The sequence below is a fragment of the Panthera pardus genome, unplaced genomic scaffold, assembly GCF_024362965.1.
Source record: "Panthera pardus isolate Hobbes unplaced genomic scaffold, ASM2436296v1 HiC_scaffold_10, whole genome shotgun sequence".
Taxonomy (NCBI): domain Eukaryota; kingdom Metazoa; phylum Chordata; class Mammalia; order Carnivora; family Felidae; genus Panthera; species Panthera pardus.
In genome coordinates, this window is record NW_026526655.1 from 103,743,197 (window position 1) to 103,767,926 (window position 24,730).

At 53.8% G+C, this 24,730-nt stretch overlaps 1 protein-coding gene across 5 annotated transcripts in view; it reads left to right on the forward strand.

Annotated features, from left to right (window-relative positions):
- Positions 1 to 24,730, forward strand: part of GLI2 (GLI family zinc finger 2) — a 256,425-nt gene that overhangs the window by 182,884 nt on the left and 48,811 nt on the right. For 4 of the 5 annotated variants that reach the window (XM_019469380.2, XM_053909766.1, XM_053909774.1 and 1 more), the window contains one exon: positions 9,878 to 9,983. The exons of the other annotated variant lie outside the window; for it this stretch is intronic. In XM_019469380.2, the coding sequence (XP_019324925.2) occupies positions 9,878 to 9,983 (106 nt within the window). The remainder of the gene's footprint in view (positions 1 to 9,877; positions 9,984 to 24,730) is intronic. 5 annotated transcript variants of the gene reach the window in all.

Sequence of the window (24,730 nt, forward strand, 5' to 3'; positions counted from 1 at the left end):
CTCTTCCCCAACCCCCCGGGCTGGATCCGAGCTTTCTGGAGGGTCCCTCAGAGGTCTTCAGGGAAGACTTTCTGAGCCATGGTCTCCCGGGCCTCAAATCTAATGTAGATCTTAGGGGGTTGCATACTACTTGCTTTGGAACAGATTCTGTGGCCGGGACAGTTTTCAAACTTGATCAGGCTCAACCTTCTCTGAGGTCTCTTTTGGTTCTGAGAGTCTCTAATGTGGGACCCCACTCGTGTACCTCGACAGGTGGGCGATCCGTCCCAACCCCCGCGATGGCAGGGCTCTTCCCCAGGGACCTCTGGAGCACCCCAACCCCCCACCGCTTACTGAAGGCACAGGAGGTCTGTGGAGATGGCCACGCGGGCACTCCCAGGGACCTGCTGGGTGCCCAGCCCGGCACATACCCTGGACACGTGTTAGCCTGTTTCTGCTTCCCAGCCTTCCTCTGATGTGGGTCCTGTCACTGCCCTCGTTGTACAGATGGGGAAACTGAGGAGGTTAAGTGAATCAGAGGTGGGATCAGGCTTGGCCACGGTGTGGGCTGTGGCCTGTGGCTCAGGTTCTGTCTGCCTCATGTGGCCTGTTCTCTCATTTTGCCGCCACCCTCTGGGGTGTCTCCGTCAGTGCAAGCGGCTCTAACAAGAATGCCAGGGACCCGGGGACTTAAACAACATACCTTTCCTTCTCACAGTTCTGGAGACTTCCCTTGCCCCTCCCCCACTCCCCCACTCCCATGCGCTCACACTCTCTCTCAAAAATAAGTCAACATTGACAAAAAAAATTAAGGGCACTAATCCCATTCCTGAGGGGTCCACCCTCACGACCTAATCACCTCCCCCAGGCCCCACCTCCAAACCATCAACCTCAGGCGTTAGGATTTCCACATATGAATTTGGGGGTGAGGGGGATAAACATTCAGTCTGTTGCAGGGGGGGCCAGATCCCATGACAGCCCGGGCTCCCGTGCCATGAGGGCCCCGTGGCATTTGGTCAAGCACACCGCCAGCCCTTGGAGTGCGCCTGTCCCCTAGCACCTGCCCACCCCGCCCTTGAGAGCGGCCTCCGGGCACTGCCCTGCGTGGGGTGGCCTGGCCTGGCCCTGGCCCAGCACTTTCCCTCTCTCTTTCCAGCAGCTATTTTGTCACATTCTGTCAAGCAACACCTTCTTGGAAAGGCCAGCCCGTGGCTTGGGGGTGGGCGGTGTGCACCGGTGGGTCCGGCCCGGGCCCGGATCCTGTCAAGCTCTGTGTGGGGGCAGGTCTGACTGCGTGAGCGGTGGGGCCTCAGCCTGCCGGACACCAGCCAGCTTGTGGTGTTGGAATTTCCTGTCTCATTTTAACTCTTCCCCCCCACCCCTTCCCCCTCAGTGAGACAGAACCGCTTTTTAATTGCATGCTGTGGACTGCCATTCAGGATATTATTATTCTTATTAAGTGCTTCCTGTAGGGTGGTGCCTGGGCATCAGGAGGGGCCCCTGCAAGTAGCCTGTCCCGGCTCTTATTATTGGGAATAACAGCGCCGTTTGCATACGTCCCGGAAGTGGACTTGCCCGGCCGCTGAGAATGAGGCTTCACCCTGGACTCCGCTACGGTTTCAGGCCCCCTACCTCCGCGGCTTTGGCCGCTACCTCGTTCCCGCTGGGAGAGGACTTGGCCATCTGAGTCCACACGTCTGAAGGGTTGGCCTTCGAAACTGTGCAAGTTTCCAAGTGACCTGAGGCCACCCCAAGCGAAGACCGGGATGTACGCTTGCCAGGTCCCGTGGCTCCTCCCAGCCCCCCGTGTACCTTCACTGTCTCAGCGTGGAAAAGCAGACGCCGGGCTGCCTCCCTCGTGATGCTCGGGCCCTTTGCAGCCGCTGCTGGTAAATGGGACGGCATGGGGGTCACCGGGGTTTGCCCATCACATGCAGGGCCGTCTCAGTCGTCGGTCATGCTAGGCCTCTGCACATGCGGACGTTCACCAGCTGGTACAATGCATAGCAGGCACGGATACGAGAAATAACTTCTTACTTGCCGGTGCAAGTGGGAACTCTGGAGGTGTAAAAGGTAAACATAGGCCAGTGGTTTTTCAAGCGCGGTCCCCGACGAGCTTTGTGAGCCGCACCTGGGCACTTGTTATAAATGCAGATTCTCCGGCCCTCCCAGCCCCTCTGAGGCCGGAGCTCTGGGGATGAAGCCCCCCCAACGGTATTTGAACAAACCCTACAGGTGATTCTTGGGTCTGAGAAGCACTCATGTTGGTTCCTGGTAGCTCTACAGCGTGCCTCTTGTTCTGTGTAACGCATCATTTAGTCCCCGGGAGGACCTCAGAAAGAGGCGTTCCTAATCCTGTATACACAGGAGAGGTCGCATGGCTTGGCTAAGATTCGCGTTTGGCACAGCTCTGTGCCCTGGTATGATTGAGTCCTCTGGACTCTGTCCACACTGCCTCCGAGCCTGGGAAACCCATCTTCCTCGCCCTTCCTCCCAGCTCCCCCAGTCTTGGCCGCTAGGGCCCAGCTCCAAAACCGCCTCCTCCAGGGAGGCGTCCTGGCTGCTCTGGGTGTCACAGAAATCTCCTGTCCCCGGCTCCGAGGACACACATGGAGCCTGCTGCACCACGTGGGGTCAAGCTCCCAGCTTTGCAGATGGCCCCCACAGAGTACCTTGGGTGCATTCCCTATAGCAGGAATTGTGCTTGTTCTCTGGGGTCTCTGGAACACTCCTGCAGGGTCCTCCTACACTGCCTTTGTGGGGCGGACCTTAGGTGGGCTGGTGGGTCACCAGCGTAACTTTTGTCTCCATCCTCTGGGCTATGTAAGCTCGGGACTGAGAGCCTGCCCTGGGCGGTGGGCAGCTTCCCTAGGGATTCTGGAGAAGGCTGAAGAGCTGCACCTGCTGGGGCTCGAAACCTGTGCAGGTCAAGGCCATATCAGAGGGGTCTGAACAGAGGGGTCTGAACTGCAACCCTAGGCCAAACACACGCCGCTAAGAGAAGGAACATTCCATCTCTTCTCCGGAGTTGGTGCCATCATTTCTGGTATCTTCTGGGAAGACTTTGGCTCCAGCATCCCTGAGAAGTGGGCCTGGGGTCTCCACAGGAGCGGGAGAGAACACAGAGGCCTTGCGATGAGCCCAGCTTCACTGGCTAAAATGTAGATCATACCCGGACAGGCAGCGAGCTAGTGCCCAGCATCTGCTGAAGGGCTGGCCAGTCTTCCGGAGCCATCTGCACAGAAAATAAAGGTGCCGAACACCGTCCCTTCCCCACACAATTTATCTGTTTTCATTTGGTAGAGCGTCTTTCCCATTCCTGTTCGCTGAAGGGTTAAACAATTCAACTGACCAAGATTGGCCTTCAGAGTGGAATCAAGAATAGCATCCTCCCTCTATTGCGATGCGAGGGACCTCCCCGAAGGCTCGCTTGTCCAGGCCATCAATGCCCCCCCCACCCCGGCTTCCCAGAGGGGAGAGGTGGGTTTGGTTTACGAAAATTGCATCATCAAAGGGGTCCCGTCCTTGGAAACGCCGCCCTTCAGCACGTGGGAGATGTCACCTGCCTGGGACGCGATCACACCGTCCTCTGCTTTGGGCTTCCCAGGAGCTGCGTTACCGCTGCCGCACAGGGCGATGCAGCCAAAGGCACATTTCCCAGTGATGTTCGCTGAACGTGTCAGCCCACGTGCAAGTCCCCTCACCTGTTGTTTTGGTTTGGGTTTGGGTTTTCGTTTTGCCAGCACAGGCACAGACACTAGGGACAGCATCGGTGGGGCACAGTGCGGTTTGGAGTAGCCACTGTGAGGCTCGTACAGATGGACCGTGTGGGAATGGGGTGCAGTCAGCAGGGATCCACATGTGGGACGCCTTTCCTGCTCCGAAGTCCATGACCCATCCTTTCTGCCCGGCCCCCCTGCATAACGCAGTGAGTCAGGGAGCACCAAGTTGCCTGAAATGCACGTGGAGCAGTGGATGCCGCTTCTGAGTTCCTGCCTCGTGCATCTCAGTGTCCCTTACAGCAAGGATCGGGGCCCTTGCTCACATCTCCGCTGAGACTCACAGTGATGAGGGAGGGCATGGCCGCTTACTGAGTTTTGGCAGTGTGCCAGACTCCGCAGACGTGCTGTGCAACAGCCGGGGTGGGTGCCGTTCCCGCTTTACAGGTGAAGACACTGAGGCCCAGGGTGCCTGTCACTTGCTAGCAAATGACAAAACCGGGCCTCACACCCAAGACCGTCTGGATCTATGGCTCATGTGCCTCTTGCCCTAGTATCCCAAGCTCCTTAGGCCACAGGGACATTTCACCCCACCCCCCCCACCCCCCCTTGAGACTGTCATTTGACTGACGTGCAGCTCTGGAGCGATCCGGCTTTCAATCTGAGCGTAAAGTGCACTGTGCTGGACTTCAGGCCTGCTCGTCTGCCGATTTCGCTTTCCTCCACATGAGCACCTTCCTGCTCCAACGACACGGGGTGTCTCTTCCTGCCTGGCTCCTTCTATTAAGGGGAAAGTGACCTGGTAAATCATCTGCACATTAGTGTGAGTTTGCTTCCGTGACTTTCCCAAGGTCTGTGTGCTTTTAAGAAAAGTAGTGAAACCGTTCCAGTGGGTATTACTCAAGATTCGAGGAATTGTAAGGAGAAGGAACATGATCTGTTAGTCTTTCCCAGGGAATCCCAAGCAGAGTCCCCCATAGGGCAAGAGAAATTTGGAGGCCAGGAAGCCCTTTCTCGGCCCCCTAGAGCCATGCCAAATTGGAATGCTTCCATTTCGGCTTATTAGAGGCCACCTGGGACCCATCAAGTGTCTGTGATGCAGCCACAGCCCTGGCCAGCACGGCGACCTTGGGGCATGGGCCAGCTGCCCAAGCAAGATATGGGGACTCACACCCTGCCTTGGCCCCTGGCCTCCCGCTCAGGGCCCCAGGGACCGCACTGAGATGCATTTCTCCCTCATTGTAACTCAGACCTGCATTGTGCTAGGACCAGGCCTCCTTCCAGAGACACCTGCTGGCTCCTCCCCTCGGTCAGTGCCAGGGCAATGCAGCTCCTCTCACAGAAACCCTTTGCTTCCCTGGTCCCAGGCCCAGGGTAGCCCAGCCCACATTCTCCGAGCTAATTGCCTCCGTGGTCTTAATGGAAATGACCACAGTAAGTGAAGACCGTGCTAATCCCTAGGGAGTGGACAGTCCAGGGAGCTGGGGGCCCCTAACACATCCAGTCTGTTCTGGAAGATGGCTGCTTTCTCCTCTCCAGCCCCTCCAGCTCTGGGCCAGCCTCTCTGGCCCTCTCTGAGCTCAGTCCTCAGGGCAGCACCTCCGTGATATAGCAACAGATGACTTCATCCGAGGAGAATTCCTCCAGCTGCTGGTGCAGCTGCCCGGTCATGTTTCGATGACCCAGTTTTCCTGATTCTGTGTCTGAACCCTCTGCTGACCTGCCCCGTCCTCGCTGGCAGAAATGCACCAGAGTCACAACTAATGGGGCTTCAACTAGAGCTGGGCTCGCAGAGGAGGGTCCTCTTTGCCCCCTTGCATTAGACCAAGGACACTGCCGACGCAAGACAACCTTCACCCCCAGGACCACCGGCCGAGCAGCACTTGGCTTTTAGACCTCAGCACAGAAAAATTCTGGGTTTCGGTATAAAAGCCCTCACACCACCGTCGCAGCTTCCCAGACTGGCCGTCTTTCCGTGTAGGATCAAAAACAAATGTGCGTTTTCTTCAGACAGGGTGGGGTGAGCCGTAGAAAATTCAATCTTCGAGTTTCTTCCCCAGAAACTTAAAAAGAGAGCCATGTCTTTGAAATGACATATGGTGTGGTGTGTGTGTGTGTGTGTGTGTGTGTCTCCCCACCGGAAGGACATGGTTTAGTTTGGATTTTTTTTTTTAAGTTAAAAAAAGTGCCCACAATGAAAACAATGTGGAAGGATCTCGTTCAGTATGTCCCTCGGAGGCAGCTCTCACTCTCTGCGTGTGTCTTCATGTTCCTTGGGTGCTGCTCATGGCCTCTGGCCCGAGTGATTTCTCCCGAGTCCAGAATGGAATTTCTCCTGCAGCCCGGGTGAGGGGCTCTGAGCAAAGCCTTCACTTCTGAATGAGGGGCGCATGGGGACAGTCCATGCCGGTCTGAAAGGGTCCTGAGACCTCAGATGGGCTGGATCAGCCTTCATCCCGTGGGTTGCCTCGTGTGCACAGCTGGCCCCAGAGACAGCTGGCTGGGGCAGTGGTCCTACCCGTGGGCTCAGGTGACTGGACCCGGGGCTGGTGGGCTGAGTGCCTCTCGAAGGGTTACTGGTCCCTAATAGTGAGTTGTATGGATAGGGCCACAGCAATGAAGCAGTGTCTGTACCCCGAGCTCCTTCTGTGTCCTGCTCAGGGATCCCTCCTCAAGCCTCAATGTGTCACTGGTTGGGACAAGCATGGCTCTTACTCTGGGTTCACAAACAGCAGGATTGTCCTGGTAGGAAGGAACTTAACCCATCTAATTCCTACTGTACAAATGGGAACCGTAATGCCCAGAGAGGAGACACGATTTCCCCAATGTCCCATGGCCTGGCCCGCAGTCCCGATTTAAGAGAAAGCCACGTCCCGCCGTAAACCTCCACAGCCTGCACCCCAGTGATCGGGCAGAAAGAGAGCAGCCCCAGCTGCAGCAGAGCTCTGTGTCTTATGTCTCTTCCCAGAAGCCCCAGGGTCCTCCTTCCCATCACACACACACACACACACACACACACACACAGCAGCTGGCTTCAGCCTTGGCCCCACCTCCATTTCATGTTCACCTGGTAAACTACTATGAGCACTTCATTTCTGCAGATTTTATAGCTCTTTAGACCCGGGTGAAGTTGCATTAACCCTGAGCAGAACACTCCTAGATGGTGAGGTGGAGGGGAAGGTCTGGGCTCTGAGAGCATTAGGGGACCGCCTTCTGCTTCTGCAGGTGGCAGGATGAGGGAGGAAAGGAGCACACCCGGGTTTTGCAGGGTGGGGGTGGAGGGGGTGGCCGGTGGGAAGACTGGAGATTCTGGGGTAAATACAGCCTGGGGTACAGTGAAGACCAGGAATTGGTATCTGCAAAGTACTGAGAGCAGGGCCCAGTGCTGCATGAGCATTTGTTAAATATAATATGTACTCAAGGTGGGACCAGGAGAAGCCCCGGGATCACCCTCCCACCCAGCAACTGCCTCTGGCCATTCATTGTGTCTGAGCAGAAGGAAAAGCCCTCGACCAGCTGTCCAGCTGCCTTGGATTCTTTTCCGGGTTCTGTTGTTTACTATCCTTGTGACTTTGAGCGGAAGTGACCCCTTGCCTCCCATTTCCACATCTGTGAAATGGGCATAGCAGCCTATCCTGGCTGCCTCAGGGGGCTTTTGGGTATGCAGGGAAACATTCAGAAACACACAGGAGCAAAGTACTTTTATTTTATTACCAATACTATACTCTGGTCTGCCTGGCCACATTTAAAATAAAGAAACTTACAAAAAGCAAAAGGCCCTTTCCTGAACATCCGGGGAAGCGAACACGGCTTCCGTGTTCCGGGTCCCTGGGGGTTCAGGGAAGGCTGTCTGATCTCCCAGTCTGTAAGCAGGCCGGCACTGACCCCTCCGCCCTCCCCAGGTTTGCGGGGAGCTCTGAGCAACCTGTCCGACGCTGCACAGCTAGTAAAATAGTGTGTTCATAGTGTATCAGGGACTGTGGGGCTCCAAATGTTAGTGAGAATTGTCATCGGCAGTAGTATCATTTATGGAGTGTTTCCTGTATGCACAGGCACAGGGCTAAGCACTGCCCCTGCAGGAACCTTTTATGTTCATAGCAACCATAAAGGAGGTTACTGTTACCCATTCTCAGATGAACAAATGGTGACTCAGAGAAGGAGAGAAGCTCGCTTGATATCACGCAGCTGGTGAGCACCTGGTTTGCGCTCTGGATCTCTGACTCCCAGGGGCTCTGGCATCCTGTTACTGCCACCAGAGTCACACCCGGGGTCCAGCCTCACCTCTCAGGGGACGTGGACTGGCCTAAGGGAACAGCATGGTCGCTCCAGCAATCTCCAGCCCCGGAAGTGAGGGCCCGACCCAGAGGGATGGGACCCCACGTCTGGTGTCCTGTCTGATGGCCATGTCCCCTCTGAGGCCAAGATTTGTGGAGTCTGTGTTTGGCAAATTGATTTAATCAGGGTGAGAAGATTTGCTTTCTTTGTTCCCAGTCCCCATGAAAGGTGTCAGGATTGGGGGATGATGAGGATAAATTTGATTATGTAAAAATTCAGGTTAAAATTTCAGGAGAGAAGTTTTCTTTTAGGAATTCATGGTGTTCGTGGGGTGCCTGGCTGGCTTAGGCGGTAGAGCACACAACTCTTGATCTCACGGTTGTGAGTTCGAGCCCCAACACTGGGTGTAGAGATTACTTAAAAATTAAAAGAAAATCTTAAAGAAAAGAATTCATGGTGTTCAACCCAACATCCATCAACAAATGAATGACAACCACATGGGGTACATCCATGCGATGGAATAGCATTCAGCCCTGAAAAAGGAAATCCTGACACCTGCTACACCAGAGGAACCTTGAGGACATTATACTAAGTGACCTAAGCCAGACAGAAAAGGACACATGCTGTAGGATTCCTTCTACTCCTATGAGGCATGTGGAGTAGTCAGATCATAGAGACGGGAAGGAGAAGATGGCTGCCAGGGGCTGGCGGGGAGGGAGAATGGTGAGTTAGTCTTTAATGGGAACAGGGTCTCCGCTGGGGAAGATGGAAATGTTCTGGAAATGGATGGTGGGCGTCCAGCAATTTGAATGTATGAATGCCACTGAGCTGGACACGTAAAAATGGGTCAAAGGGTAAATATTATGTTACACATGCTTGACCACCACGAAAAGAGAACTCATAGTGCTTATAGTACAGTACCAGAATGCATTTGCACAGAAACTGTTAGCAGAGTTATGCATATATATTCATTACCGTGGGCTGGGCAGTCATCTGGCTTGTACGCGTATAAAACAAACCCGTCCCCATTTCTTGCATAGATTCGGCGATCCAGACTCAACACTCTCACTAGCCCATGGCCTTCAGCCTAAGAACTGACTGAGAAATCTCCCCTTCTTAGCCCTTTTCCCGGTCTACCTACTTTTTAAAGAGGCTTGTTTTCCTAAAGCCTATAATTATGTTTGCCTCCAGGGTACCCAGGAATTTTTTTTTTTTTTAAGTAAGCAAAGAGCATCCTACAATTATCATGATGATTTGTTGAGGGCAGGCCAAGTGCAGACACAACCCTGGAAGCGATGTTCACGTGTTGGTGTTTGCGTCTTGGAGGCACCCACCAGCTCACTTGGGGTCAGTAATTAATACGAAGAGCTGGAGAATTAACAGGACCACGTAGGTGTCCACTCTTTGCCGCCAGCAGGACGGGGGAGGCGGCTCGGTGGGATTGCGCCTTCCTGAGGCTGGCCGCAGGCGGGAGCGGGGCCCCGGCTTCACAGATGGTTCTAGGTAAACATTTCCAGCCAGGGTGACTGCAGCATCCGGATGCCGTCACCCGGGGCTGCCGGAGCCACACGCAGCCGAGGCCGAGATGGGCAGCAGCCCGTCGGCTCTGTCAGCCCTGATTTGTGGCTGAGCCTTAATCTCCCCGAGTTCAAAGAGCGCTTAGCTGCTTGTCTTTGTCAAGAGCGCGGTTGGGGATCTTTTATGTGAAAGATGTAGGATTCTCGGGCTGACTTTGATTATTTATTCATCCCCCTCCGTGGGTGTGTGATAGCCAGGGCACCGCGGAGCCCCCTGTCCTGGCTACTCTTGCTCTGAAATTCATTGAGCTTTAAAGCCCTTTGAAAATTGCTGTTTGAGGGAGGGGAAAAGTTTTTGAAGGACTGTTTCTCTCTCCCACTCCACAGTGCCACAACACCTTTTGCCACCGTTTCATGCTCCCTTACCGATTGACATGAGACACCAGGAGGGAAGGTACCATTATGAGCCCCACTCTGTCCACGGCGTGCACGGGTAAGTTCTGCCCTCCACCCTCCACCCCAGCATGTTGTCACCTGTCACCCCGGAGGCCAGCAGCCTCAGCCACCTGTCATGCCTCCGTCTGTCTTTCTGGATTTCCTGATCTGCACTGTCCTGAGCTGATGGTCACCTCTGCCACCCGGGAGGGCGATGAGCCGGGACCCTGCGCACATGTGTTGGTGGGATCCCTCTGGTTCCCTGAGAAGGAAGCCCCGCTTGGCTCACATGTCACCACCTCCAAGGCTGCAGGCTGTCCCGGTGTACCCATAGCACCTTGAGGCTCTGTGTGCACCCGCGCAGTGGGAACCCCCTCCAGGCCAGAGGTCCTTCATAAGTACCAGGACCTTAGTTATATGTTGTCGTAGGATAATACTTCATAGCACCCTTTTTTACACGTCTCAGTTTAGAATATTATAGAGTCACCCTGATGATAAGGACAAGCTCCGTGTTATATTTTGGGGCCTGTTCCCTCTCCCTGCTCTGAGATCCCCGGTAGAAGGGGCCTCACCCAGTGCCGTCTCGCTAAACCTAATCCTGCCCCTCTTTATTCCTACCTGAGTCTTCGAAGCCACCAAGTTTTCTTGGTCTTTGCGACTCAAAGACTCAGCCCGGTGCTGCCGCATCCATTCTGCTTTCAGAGGAGAGGCTGGAACCTTCTCCCTACCCCCACATCTCTGCTGCTCCTCACACCTGTCTTGGAGGGAGCCTATTGCAAAGGGCCAACTGGCCCCGGGGCCCCTCTAGACCCAGCTACCTCACCTGTCCATGCCAAGTCGATGTTCACAGTCCTAGGACACACAGCCCTGCCACAGTTCCCCATGCCCGGAATGCGCCCTCCTCCTGGGGCTCTGGGATCCCCCACACCGAGTGGGGGCCCTTCCCCCGGGATCATCTGTTTTCACACCTACCCCTGCCCCCAGCAGGCTCTGAGCTTCTGTCTCATTGTCCCATTGCCAGTGGCCTATACGTAACAGGTGCTTGATCAATGTTTGCTGAGTGAGAGCACTCCCCACCCACCCACCCACCCACCCACTGAAGACAAACCCTACTTCCTGCCTCTCCCAGCTCCTGTCTGAGTGAAGTCAGTGAACTCTTGCTGAGCCCGCCCCACCTTCAAAGCAAGCACTGTACCTGATCAGGAGGCTGGAGACTAAGAAGGTCCCAGCCCTCAGGCGGCTCCTGTTTCTGGGCACCCATTGTTGCCTCCCCAAGGCAGAGCCAATTTGGGACTTTTCTTTTCTTTAACGTATCTTTTACTTTGAAATAATTTCAAACATGTGAAAACAGTTGCAAAAATAGTACAAAGATTTCCATTATCCCCTCCACTGTTCACATCTTACGTGACCAAAAAGACTGATACAGTGTCATTGACTAACTTGTAAATCTTACCCACATTTCCTCAGTTTCCCTACTAATTTCTTTTTTTTTTTTCCTGTTCAGGATCCAGCCTTTGCATTTAGCAGTCAAACCTCCTTCAATCTGAGATAGTGGCTTAGTTTCTCTTGTCTTTCATGACCTTGACCCTCTCGAAGAGGACAGGCCAGTACAAAATGCGCAGATGTCCTCAATTTGGGACACTTGCGTGAAAGTTGCCTCATGATTAAATTCAGAATAGGGGCACTTGGGTGGCTCAGTCGGTTAAGCATCCGACTCTTGGTTTCAGCTCAGGTCATGATCTCACGGTTCCGTGAGTTCGAGCTGGGCATCAGGCTTTGTGCTGACATTGTAGAGCCTGCTTGGGATTCTCTCTCTCCCTCTCTCTCTCTGCCCCTCCTGAGCTCATGCTTTCTTTGTCTCTCTCAAAAATGAATAAATAAACTTAAAAAAAATCCAGAATAAGCATTTTGGGGTATAATACCTTAAAAGTGGTTCGGTGCTCCTTCCTAGTACATCATGTCATGCACATGATGGCAATACTTCTCGTCACGGGAGATGTTAATTTTTCTCATCACGGGAGATCACTTAGTTAACGTGAGGTCTGCTGGGTTTCTCTACTTTAAAGCTGGTCCTTTTGTAAGTAATAAGTATCTTGGGCGGGTGATGCTTGGATAATATGTAAATATCCTGTGTCTCATCATGTCTTCACCCACTAACTTTAACATCCATGGACAGTTCTCAACAGAAACTAATTACTAGTGTTTGCCAAATGGTGATTTTCTATTTCCATCATTCCTTCCACATTTATCACCTGGAATTCTCCTGTAAGAAATAGTCCCTTCTCCCCTGTGTCTTTCTTTCTTTGGCTATTTACTTACACCAAATAAATGCCTGGATAGTCGTGTTACCCTGAGGTATATTCTGTTGTGGTCACTATTTTTGTGTGGTTGCAGCGACCACAGATTTGGACTTTGGGAGTCCCCTAGAGTCGTCTCCCGGGTCTTTCAAATACTGGAAATTTCTCATTTCGTGGCAGCGCGTGTCGCCGGTTCTCACTTGACTAGGGCCTGCTGCTGGTCCAGCTGGTAGGTGATGGGGCCCTTGCGGCCCTCTGCCCACCTCCCAGCCCCTCCAGCCGCAGGGGCTGAGACTACAGCTCTGGCAGCTAGCTTATGGGGGATGCACACATTTGGAGCTAGTGAATCACCTGAAAATTGCTCAGTCGATAGCATCTGAGAACCGAAGGAGAATCAAGGAAGCTGAGTCCCTATTTGGGAGGGGATTGGAGTTGCTGACTTTCTGCTCTTGAGAAATACTGGGGCTCGTTCAGTGACATAGATCCTCGGAAAGCAGACCCACAGGGAAGTGTCCCCTGCAAGGGACCCGGTGCTGGTCAGAGACATGGGTGGTGCCGGTGGCTCCTTAGAGGCACAGCCCACGCAGGATTGCAGCACCGTGAGGTGACTATCTTGGCTCACATGTCCGCACAAACCTGGCGACCACAGCAGAGCTATAATAAGACCCCACCATTGACAACTGGCATTTCTCATAATAATTCCGACCTACTAAACAGGCTCTGTTATAAATATTTCATGTTCTCATCTCTCTTAATCCTCTCAACAGCCCTGTAAGACAGGCATTTCATACCATCCCATTTTACAGAAGAAACTGAGGCAGCACAGAGAGGTTAAATAACTAATCACCAGGGTCACCCACTTAGGGAGTGGGAGAGTTAGAAATCTAATTACAACCTCCTGACCCCAGGCCCTCAGCTGCACGCTGGGCTCTCTCCTGGGAGCACATAGATAAGCACTGGTCTCCTGGACAGGCCCAGCGGATTCCTTCTTGAAAGCACATAGAGCCCTTTGTTAGGGCACCACCCCCTCAGTCAGTGGTTCCCCAAACCTCTGGACCCGCAGCATCAGCATCCTCTGTTAGGGATACGGATTCTCAGGCCCTAGGCCAGACTGCTGAGTCAGAGACTGGGGTAGGGCTCATGTTTGGGTTTAACATGCCCCCAAGCGATGCTTCTATGGGCCTCCCGTCACTGAATGAGGGAGCCCTGAGGGAGCCCTCAGTGCTGTCCCCCTGGGGCTGATGGAGATCTAAGAGATGGTCCCTGAGTCTTCTCCAGGCTTTGTCATTCACCAGCCTTGGGTTGGACACAAGTCCTGTCCCCTCTCTGGGCCTGCTTCCTTCCCGGCCAGTGAAGGGCGCAGCATGGGCAGAACACCGGTAGAAGCAGAAAGCCTTAGTGGCAGGCAGCTGGGGAGGTCTGGCCAGGTCAGTGGGCCTGTGGAAATGGCCTTGTCACTCACTGGCCCAGATGACTCTTTCACCAGACTTGATACCTGAGGGGCAGTGAATTAGTCTCCTGTTGCTGCTATAACAGTTTACCCAGTGGCACAACACGATACTAACTTATTCTCAGATAGTTCTGGAGGCCAGAAGTCTAAAGTAAATCAAGGTATTGGTAGGGCTGGTTCCTTCTGGAGACTCCAGAGGAGAATCTAGCTTCTTGACTTTCATAGTTTCTGAAGGCTCCCCGTGATCCTTAGCCGGTGACCCTTGCCTCTTGTCACATTGCCTTTTCTCCCCTGCTTCTGTCCTCACATTCTCTTCCTCTTCTATAATACTCTTCTCTCTCTGCCTCTCTTATAAAGATGCCAGTGAGGGCTTTTAGGGTCCCCCCCCCCACCCCCAGGTAATCCAAGATAATCTTCCTGTCTCAAGATCCTTAATTCTATAACATCTGCAAAGTCCTTTTTTTCCCCTAGAAGGTCACAGTCACAGATGCCAGGGATTAGGGCCTGAATGTCTCTTGGGCTTATTTGGATCCCCAAACCCCCGTGGCCAGTATGGCATCACCCAGGAGAATATAACAAAAGGCGTCAGCCGTGTGTGCAGGGCCTCCGGGAGGCCAGGGTCTGCCAGGGAGGGAGTCAGGTATGCTATATCGGTTTCACCTTCCCCACTGCCCTGTGAGATGCAGCTGGTGAGCTTCAGAGGGGGGCATCGACTTCTTGCCAGTCGGCCCTGCGAGGTGGGCATGCTGTCCCCCTTCCCCAGCTAGGGAGGGGCTCTCCTGGTTACCACCCCAGTGACGGGCAGAAGCGCTGGGTTCCCAAAGCCCCGTGCCCTGCCAGGATGCGCTTTCGAGGGCTCCACATAATCCTCGGGACGGTCGGTCCCCACCCGGCCACACGGGGACACTGGCCAGTACTTTAGGGCTGGCCTGGGGCCCTGGGAAGTCCACCCCTTCCCTCTCCCCCACCGGTGCCTCAGGTGGGAAACAGGACGAAGCCTACACGAAAAAAATGGCCCCGGTGGCTCTGGCTTCTGTGATTAATGCGGTTGGAGCCTGGGGGAGCGCCCGATCCATCAAGCCCCTGCGGTAGCCCACGCCGCCTCTGCGGCGCTAAATGTGTCTAATTACACAAACGTTGCGCAGCAAATGAGGTGCGGTGTCGTCTCTTGTCTGCTGGGTGGAGGCCTCCGCCTACGGCTCCGCGCCGGGGCCGCTGCCCAATGGCTGTCCTGGGCCCCACAGTCCGGTGATTGGGCGCCTCGGGCGCACGCGCCCCGGGGACAGTGCTCCACCGCGCGTGCGCCGAACGTCCTCCTGCTAGACCAGGGAAGTGCTCTGCCACCGACCCTGCCAGCCCACCTGGCCTTGAACCCCAGCGCTGAACTCAGCCGACCAATCCGAATGGATTAACCTGAGTTTCTCCTTCTGTAATAGGCCATAATAATAGCACTTGCCCCACCTGAGGAGTTGTTTTGAGAATGAAATGGGGTCATATAAGTGAAACAGGCATTCAGTGGATGTTAACGGTGAATATTCTCACAGTTGCTATGTCCGTTTGCTTATTGAAGGGCGGGGGGTGTCATTGCAGGCCGAGGGACCTTGTGGCGGAGGTAGGCCATGACATGACCTTCAAAGAGGATTCTGTCTGGTGGCCGTGACATAAGAAGGTGGAAAATAGGACTGAAGAAGTACCACTGGGGATGGGGAGGCGTGGGGCCTTTTTTTCTCCCAGTTGAAAGTCTTTGGACTTTATCCCCTTGGCAACCAGGAGTGAGAGGGAAGGGTCAGATTTATTTCCAGGGTGCCTGTAGGAGCAGCTAGGGGATGGAGAGGAGAAGTGGGGGAACCCAGCAAAGGGACCTGCCAGAGCCTGTCATCGTGTCCTAGGCAGATGAGGAGCAGGGTCCAGGCTGACTGTCCTCCACTCCAACAGGCGGCTACAGAGGGGAGAGTGGGGTATAGGGTTCAGTGTGTGGAAACCCAGCCCGCACAGCCCAGCTGGACGGCCTCCTCCTCGATGCCTGCCCCCCACCCTGACACAGCCAACGTTCCCTGTCCCCTGGAGGTGCAAACCCACAGCAGGACTTGCACAGCTCCCTAATGCTCAAGTGGTTCTAGAAGAGTACCTGGCACTGTCACTGGACTCTGTGGGCAGCATTTCTTTTCTTTTCTTCTTTTTATGTTTATTTACTCTTGAGACAGAGACAGAGCATGAGTGGGGGAGGAGCAAAGAGAGAGGGAGACACAGCATCTGAAGCAGGCTCCAGGCTCTGAGCTGTCAGCACAGAGCCCAAAGCAGGGCTCGAATTCACAAACTGTGAGATCAGGACTTGAGCCTAAGTTGAAAGCTTAACGGACTGAGCCACCCAGGTGCCCCTTGGGGCAACATGTCTTATCTGTATAAACCACAAGTGGTGCGGAGATAAATGGGCAGGGGGGTTGTTTATGCTGGTCAGGTGGGGTTCTCTTGTGACCTCCCCCTGACTTCCCCTTGGGAATATGATCCTGAGTGCCTGAGAGTCCATTCTCGAGAGCAAGAAGAAAAGGCCGGCCAATCAGTGGGGGCAAACATTGCCTGTAGACTTTCCATAGCCTTGTGACTGCTGGTGGGAAACGGGGGGGGGGGGGGGGGGGGGGGCTCTTTGGATCCCCTCCTGGCCCTTGCCCTTGGAAACAGGCTTGCTAGGCGTAGTGGGGACAGAGGCTGAGGCATGGCATGCAGGGCCCCCAGCTGGAGCTCCCCATTTGCCCCGTGTAAGCAGTCACACAAGCAGGAGTGTGGGAATCAGTGGGCCAGGATCAACCCGTGCCCTGTCGTGGAAGGGGTCAACCTTCCACTCCCCGTGTGGCTTATGGGGTCTTTCTCATCCCAGCCCAGCCATGGGGCGTCAGAGAGGACCGATTCCAGCTGCTTCCAGCCCAGGAGGGTACGCAGAGACCATCTCATCCCGCAGTTCTCAAACCTGGCTGCGAATCTGAACTCGGGTCTGTCTTAAAGATGCACATTCTTAGGCCCAAGCCTAGAAGTTCTGGTTCTTTTGGGCTAAAATGGGGACCGGGAATCTGTTTACAGACACCCACAGGCCAGCACTTGGGGACCGCCGCGAGCCACTCTGCTTATTTTATACCCAAGAAAACAGGCCCAGGGCTGTGTGTTGGCTTTCCAGAGTCCTAGAATCAGCAGGCTGTAGGCCTTTCCCTCTCAGTGATAACGGGTCCAAAGTACGAGGTGTTAAAAATCCCCCCGGTTCCTTTTTATCACCCATTCACAGATGCAGTCCCCATAAGTTGACCTAAATCTGTCCACGTTCTCGGCTTGCAGAAGGGGGTGAGCTTCTGGAACGAGGGCAGCTACATCTTCCCAACCATGAGAAGGACGGTCCCTTTCTCTCTCCTCGTGCCTGATTCCATACCTGACCTTTGACATCCGTGGTGATGGCTGAACCTGCAGCACCGGCCTAGGTTCTAGAGCTGACCACCACTAGTCACTGCCATCAGGGCCACTTGATCCTGAGCTGTAGTTGGTGAGCAGGGTTCCAGCGGTCACGGCCCAAGGCCACCCGTATAGACAAGGAGAGAGGAGGGGGGCAGTCTTGCTAGGGACAGATGGCTCTGGGGCTTTAGCTATCAATTCATGTGAAGTCAGCATGAGGGCCCAGGTAGTTTGAGAAAAGAGGAAACGCCAGCTGGTGGGTGCAAGGGCCTGTGCCTTCCACCATCATCTACACACTTTGTCACACGTGCAAATTATCCAGAGACCCCCTGAGAGAGCTGTTAAGGATGTCTGAACCCACCTCGTCCTGGTGCGTGCATATTAATGGGGATGTTTAAGCCCCTCTGTTGGTGTACTTCACAACGTAGTTGCTTTGCTGTTGCTGGCCGAGCTCCTGAACTTTCTATTCTGGAGGGATTTGAAGATGGCTTTTTCCAAGGTCAGTGTTCCATAAAGACTGCACCAGCTCGTCGTGAGATTAATAAACATGCAAACCTGCTTTGTTTGGGGCCCCTGACAGCCCTGTCCTCAGCCCGCCTCGAGGCAGTAATATTTTCTGGTTGGTTCACGGTTCACCAGGTTCACGGTTCACAGAGGACTGGCTTTGTGTTTCGCAAAGAACGTTCTCTTCCCTCAGCAAATGTGCTCACTTCTTTTCAGAGATTCATGGAAGCAAGGAAGAGACTTTGGGAGGGCATATCTGCCTGGCTTCCGGGCTGAGATGCTGGGTGGGTCCACAGTTGCCCACCAGAGGCCTCGTCCTCCTCTTCACTGGGGTCCAAGTTGTCCTTTTATCTCTAGGGAGCGCTCCTTAAAACCCGCTGTAACCGACCACTTCCTCCTCAGAGCAATGGGATGGCAGGTAGACGCAGAGCCCAGAGAACTGTGGAGCTGGCCTCCCCTCATGGCTATCTGAGGGCCGAGTGGCTAATAAGTGTGGAGCCTTGGCTCAAGGTGATGTGAGTGACCCTTAGAGACCCCTCTGGGCAGCAGGTCACTGGGGGCAGGCTGACTGAGGTGCAGGGTCCAACCCTCTGGATTTAACTGTCACCTGCTCCCTACAAGGAAAGCAACATTGTCACATTTGCTTGCTAAGTGGAGAAACTGAGGCACAGTGAGGTTGACCACTTTCTCTAGTGACATCCTCCTAGTAAGTAGCAAAGCTAGGACTGGAACCTGGGCAGTTTGACCCTAAAGGCCCCCTCTCTGCATGGACCTTTCTGCTAAAGACTCTCCCGGCTCTGAGAGCTTCAGATTCCCAGCTCCAGGAACGGGCTCTGCGGTGTGGGACAGACAGCTCATTTATAATGGAATCTGGCCTGTAAAAGTTTAATGAGGAGCGTGTCTGATAAGCCAGCCTGCTCTTTGATCTTTGCTGAACGCTGGCCCCTCGCAGAAGAGGAGCTGCCTGGCTCTGGGCTTTGGAGAGAGCCTGTGCGGTCAGCCCAGGGCAGGAGGGGCCCGGGAGTGAAAGGCATCTTGATGTGCAGAAAGGAGGCGGGTCTGCACTGGGGGAGGGCATATGCAAAGCAGGCATAGGGAAGGGCTTCCTGGTGGGAAAGTCCTGCAGGGTTGAGAGGTGGTCTTTCTGGTTCTCCTGTCCCACTGGGCCACCATCCTCTTGAGCATTGCACACCCTACACCCCCAGGATTTGTGCAGGATGGGGTGGGGCCAGGGTTCAAATCCTGCCTATGCCACTTATACCCTTTATGTCTTTGGTCTGGCTGTTTAACTCTGTGAGCCTTGGTTTCCCCATCTCTAAAGTGGGGATCCAGGGACCCCTGGATGGCTCAGTCTGTTAAGCCTCCGACTTCGGCTTAGGTCATGATCTCACAGCTCGTGAGAGCCCCACGTCGGGCCCTGTGCTAACAGCCTAGAGCTTGCTTCGGTTTCTGTTTCCTTCTGTCTCTGCCCCTCCCCACGCTCACTCCGTCTAGATAAATAAATAAATAAATAAATAAATAAATAAATAAATAAATAAAATGGGGATACAACAGCATCCCATGGGGTGGGCTTGAGGATTAGGTGGGTGGGTGTACGTAAAGCACATAGAACAGCCCCTGGTACATCGTGAGCTCCGGACAATGATTTGCCCTTTTCACCCTCGTGCTGATGCTGGAAGTAAAGCCACATTTCATCCCAGGTATTCTACTGGGTGCTGGGCAGATGTTATCATATCCAGTACCCCCAACACCTTGTAAGGTGAGTGATAGTCTCCCCATTTGGTGGAGCAGAAAAACAGATCCCAGAATATAAGAGCTCCCCAAGATCATTCAGCTGGTATGTGAGATCTGACTCTCCATCCTGAGCCTTTCTCTATCTCAGGATTGTCCTTGGAGAGGAAGTAACATCTCGTTGCAGGTCTTAGGGCTACGGTGGGTTATCCCTGCTGGCAAAGATGGGAACAGAACAATAGTCAACCCAAAGGAATTAATCAGTAGGAATAAAAAATTTTTTTAATTTTTTTTTTTTTTTTGAGAGGGAGAGCACGCGCTCACAGGGAAGAGGCAGAGAGAGAGGGAGACACAGAATCTGAAGCAGCCTCCAAGCTCCAGGCTCTGAGCTGTCAGCACAGAGCCCGACTCAGGGCTCGAAACCACAAATTGTGAGATCACCACCTGAGCCGAAGTCGGACACTTAACTGATTGAGCCACCCGGGTGCCCCACTAGGAGTAAAATTTCAGTTTGTGGGATAGATTGGCCTTTGAGGTGGGATCCTCTCCCAGGGCACATGGTCGGGTTGCCCACTCTGGGTGGAAGCTGATGCCAGTGCCCAGAATGCATTCATTCAGCCTAGCTCATTGCTGCTGGCTTTCCTGGAGGTCACTCCTGCTGGCCTTGGTCAACCACAGTTGGGGGGACTCGTGAGCAGTGCCCTGCCCCTGAGTCCCACTGCTCTCTGAGTGTCCAGCACTGTGGCCAGCATTGCTGTGTCACTTACTCGTCCTGGTGCCCATGGAGAAGAAGAGGTACACTGGGCACGGTGGGAGCCTTTTCTCCCATTCTCTCCTGCCGGGAGCTGCATTTCTGAGATGTGAACTTGACCCGCCCTGCCCAAGCAAGTAGAGTTTAGCTGTTGCCTAACTCAGGGGGGCGGGAAGGTCTGAGCGCTCATTCATCTGACGTCACCCACCCAAGGCTAGGATGTGCCAGCCTTGTGCCAGGTGTTGGGGATACAGGCCCAAGGAGACCCACTCTTGCTGCCCATATGCATCTCATGGTCTTGGAGGGGAAGGAGGAGAAATGGGGCAGTTACAGAGTCATGTACTAGAAAGGGGGTGGGAGCCCAGAACACCAAGAAACCAGGAATGGAAAGCATTTACCAGAAGGAAGGCATGGGCAGCCTGTCTGTCCCCAGCTCAGCCCTAGCCCCAGCCTGCCATGGGGCTCCAGGGCCTTCTTGGGGTTGCCCCTGTACCAATGAGGGCCTCCACTCCCAGGCAGACACAGATCCCAGTATGAAAGAGGTGGCCTTTTCAATGCACACACTAATGGACTCAAAATTGGGTAAAAATCGGCAGCACACCCACCTCTAAGAAGACTTTTTATCTAAACTATTTGGAATTATCCATCTAGTTTTGACAGGCATCCAGGAAAGGAAATTCCACACACCACTTTGGCAGGCCAGACCAGAGTTGAAGAATTCTCACTGTGGAGGAGGTTCCCTGCGTGTAAGCCACCCGCCATCAGGGACTTTTCTCGTGGCCTAAACCTAGACCCCTAGGGCAGTGTGATGAAACCCTCTTGCCCTCCACCCACGGCTCCCCTTCTAGCCCCCTGGCATTTGCCCTGTGGTATGACAGTCCCCATAAAGCCGTGACGTTCTGGAAGATTCCACTCAGACTGCGCTCAGTCTGGCTGTTCTTACAGACAAAGGCCTCACATACGCAGAGGTTAACCAGCACAGGTCACCTGGAGAGGACCTAATCCGGGCCTCTTCCCGGGGGCCAGCTGTGTTCCTGCCCCACCCCCATCCCCCACACATGGCTCAAATCCAAGGCCTCTCCCGCCACCCCCTCCCCAGCTCTGTCTAAGTCATCACTTGGCTACGAAAAGTCTCCTTGATACTTGCCTCTTGTCTTTTATCTTTTTGGTGTTTAAGTTTGAAAAAGCTGATAACCTTCCTATCCTTCTGTTCCAAGGGAGCGGGGGGGGGGGGGGGGAATGTGATAAAGGGTGGGCAATCGAATTAACCCCTGTTGCCTGCGTGGCTAGATCTTAACCAAGTCCATGTGTATGGCCTCCTTTGTCGGTGCAGTTTTATAACCTAATTTCCCTACCAAAACATCAGTGTTTACTTAGTAAGAAATCTGCTCTTTGTCAGCTGAAAACAGTGATTTCTTTATTACAGCTCTGTGTAGGGAGTGACAGCTGAAAGCCGGCGGCTTGGCTAGGTCTGGCGGAGTGTGCGGGTCTGGGAACGGGGTGAGTGGAGGGTCGAATGGATCGCATGCGTATGAAGACGTACGTCGGCCGCAGAGCAGGCCTGTCGGACGGGCTGGGGCGGGCCAGGAGGGAGCCTGGGCAGCAGACAGACGGAGCAGCCAAGATGAGCCCACTGGGTGACAGGGAGACAACCACCGGGCCCCCAGAGGCTTCCCAGCAGCCCACACAAGTTCACGACCAGCCCTGCGGTCTCTCAGCTCCCCACCACAGAGCCCCTGTCCACTCAGCCAACTTTAACCAGAAGCCAACCATCCTCTTTAAGATTTAGGCTTATTAAATATTGAAGACATACAAAAGGACAAGCAAAAGCATGGTTAAGATATAAAAGAGTAGGGGTGCCTGGGTGGTTCAGTCGGTCGAGTGTCTGACTCTTGATTTCAGCTCAGGTCATGATCCCAGGGTCGTGGGAGGGAGCCTTGTGTCGGGCTCCACACTGAGCATGGAGCCTGCTTAAGATTCTCTCTCTCTCTCTCTCTCTCTCTCTCTCTCTCTCTCTCTCTTTCTGTCTCTTTCTGTCTCTCTCTCTCCCTCTGCCCTTCCGGCCCCCAGCTCTCTCTGTGGGAAAAAAAAAAAGATACAAAGAGTAGGAATATCATGCGTGTCGTTCCCTGTCCAGGCGAGGGACTGGGAACACGCCAGCACCTTTAGGGTCCTTATGTGCCCCTCCGCTGCCCTGCCCCAGGCACCCTCACTTCCACCACTCAGATTTATCATCCCCTTGCATCCATGATGGTTCCACTCTATGTCTGATTCCCCTAACAACAGATCGTTTAGTTTTGCTTTGCATGCTTGATGTAAACAGAATCATTGCAAGTGTATTCGCTGGGAACCTACTTTCACGGGTCAAATTATGTTCCAGAGATTCACCCGTTAATGCATGGAGCTCTTGGGTGGTGAATTCTCATGACTCTGAAGCAGTCTGTATTGACAGGCATCCGGGATGTGTCTTTGTTTTTGCAACTTCAAACATCATCGCGGTGAACGCGCCTGTACCATCCTCTGGGCCCCATGTATGGCTGGCTGTTCTTTAGAATAAATGTGTGTCTGGGAATGAAATTGCTGAGTCATGGGGTGTTCACGTGTTAACACTGGATGTTGCCAGACTTTTTCTGGGAGGTTTCGCCTCCAACAGGGTTTGAGAGCTCGGCTTGCTCCACATCCTTGTTAGCAGGGTAATGTCAGCAACATTTAATTTTTTTGCCACAATTTTGGTGTCTCCTGTGATTTGGATTTTCTATTTTCCTTATTACTGGTGAAGCATCCTTTCGTCTGTTTATCGGCCAATAACGTTTCCTTCTTGTGAAGTGCCTGTTGAGCTGTTTTGCTCATTTCTGTATGGAGGTGCCTTTTTTCATATTGATGTGAATAAGCATTGTATATAGTAAGGCCACTCATTGCATAATTAGTTATCGGTGTTGCAAATATCCTCTCTCAGTTTGTGCTTGTTCTTTTCAATCCCATGATGAGGTGTCTGCACGAAGGGAAGTTCCTTTTATAACCCAAGTCAGGTGATTGACTTGGGAACCCAACTCAGGTTCCCAACGACCACACTTCCTGGTTCCCCACACATTCTCCTCCCACCCAGCTGTGTGGTCTGACTTTCAGCTCCGGGACTCTGGTAGCTATTTCCCGATACGACCTGCTCTTTGTTCAGTTATTCTCCTGCCTCGGAACCCCAGGTCTGCGCCACTCACTGCCTCCTTTCCGTTTCTCTGTAAGAATTGAGGCCCAGTTTCAGGTGCCACCTCCTGCAGGAAGCCATCTCAGATGGCCCCAGCAGAATGAGTAAATTCTTTCCCTCCCACCCTCTTTCTGTTCCAGTACTTTGTATACTGTTGGTAGGCTACAGTTAGTGTCCACTCTCCTCTGCGACCCCAGAGGTCCCAGTGTGGTGATTCTGTCAAGGCGCTGAAGTAGACTGCAGGCTTAGGGGGCTGTAATTTCCCAAACTCATGGCTGGATCCCCAGGTTCATCACCCTAACGGCTGGTCATCAACATAGCCTCATGGGGACTCACACTTCTCTGCTGAGATCTGTGCAAGCATGGGTTCAAGGTGAACCTTGGGAATGTCAGAGTTGACCAGACACCCCTGGTGCAGCACTTGTCAGGCAAGTTTCTTGTTTCCTCGGTGTGGGATGCTGGCCGAGTCTTCCTCGGTTCCCCCAGCTCCCCAGCCAGTGCCCTCAGAGGCCCACACTCAGCGAACATCGGCCGACAGAGGGACTAACGCATGAACCCACGAACAAATCACTGAATGGCTGGATGCTGTGGTCCCAGGCCCTGTTTACAGTTATCCTTTCTGCTGATTTATAGAGCTTCCCCACATGGGCAGAGGGCAGCCCAGGTGCAGGGGAACATGCAGATTTTCACAGAAAATGAACTGGGCTCTGATTTGGAGAGGGGCAGTTCCCCAGGGCTTTCCCAAAGAATGTCAGTTTGCATCTCTTTACCCTTGCAAACCCCCTGGGTATATATTCTGAATGGGACTTGATTTCTGGAACTTTTAAAATTCCTATATGGAAAGCGCCAGAAGCAAGCTTGCCAGTGTGCACTCTCACATACCCCGAATGAACCAAACAAACAGAAGACCAAGAAACAACAAAAACCCTTGCAGGAGAGATTGAAGTCCACCCAGAGGAGCTCATCGGCCATCTATCTGCTATCAGGCATAGGGCCGCGAGCCTTGACACATGCCTGCCCTCCTCACCCAGTCCTGGTGCTAAGGAGCCCTGGCTCGAGGAGGCTCAGAGCAGGAAGACCAGCTTTGGGGTATTCGTTGGCCTTCTAGCAGATCAGTGGGCCCAAGGCCAGCTGCCTAGTGTTTCCCAGAAAGTGGGTGCCTGGCCCTGAGCGGCTCGGCAACGGCAGAGGGGTCACAGCCTCCCTACCCTGAGCCCTCTGACTCCACCCATGGCCCTGTGATCCTGGTGGGTGGCAGCCTCTCAGCCCAAAGGCGGGATGAGTACATTCGAGCCAGCGGTCTCCGGGGCGGGAGGGGCTGGCATGTCAGGGCTACGTGCAGGGCGCGTTCAGCTATGGGGAGCCAGTGACCGTGTAATCCGGGTGGCAGGCAGGAAGGCACGCTGCGGAGCCCTGTGAGCGTGCTCAGATGCCC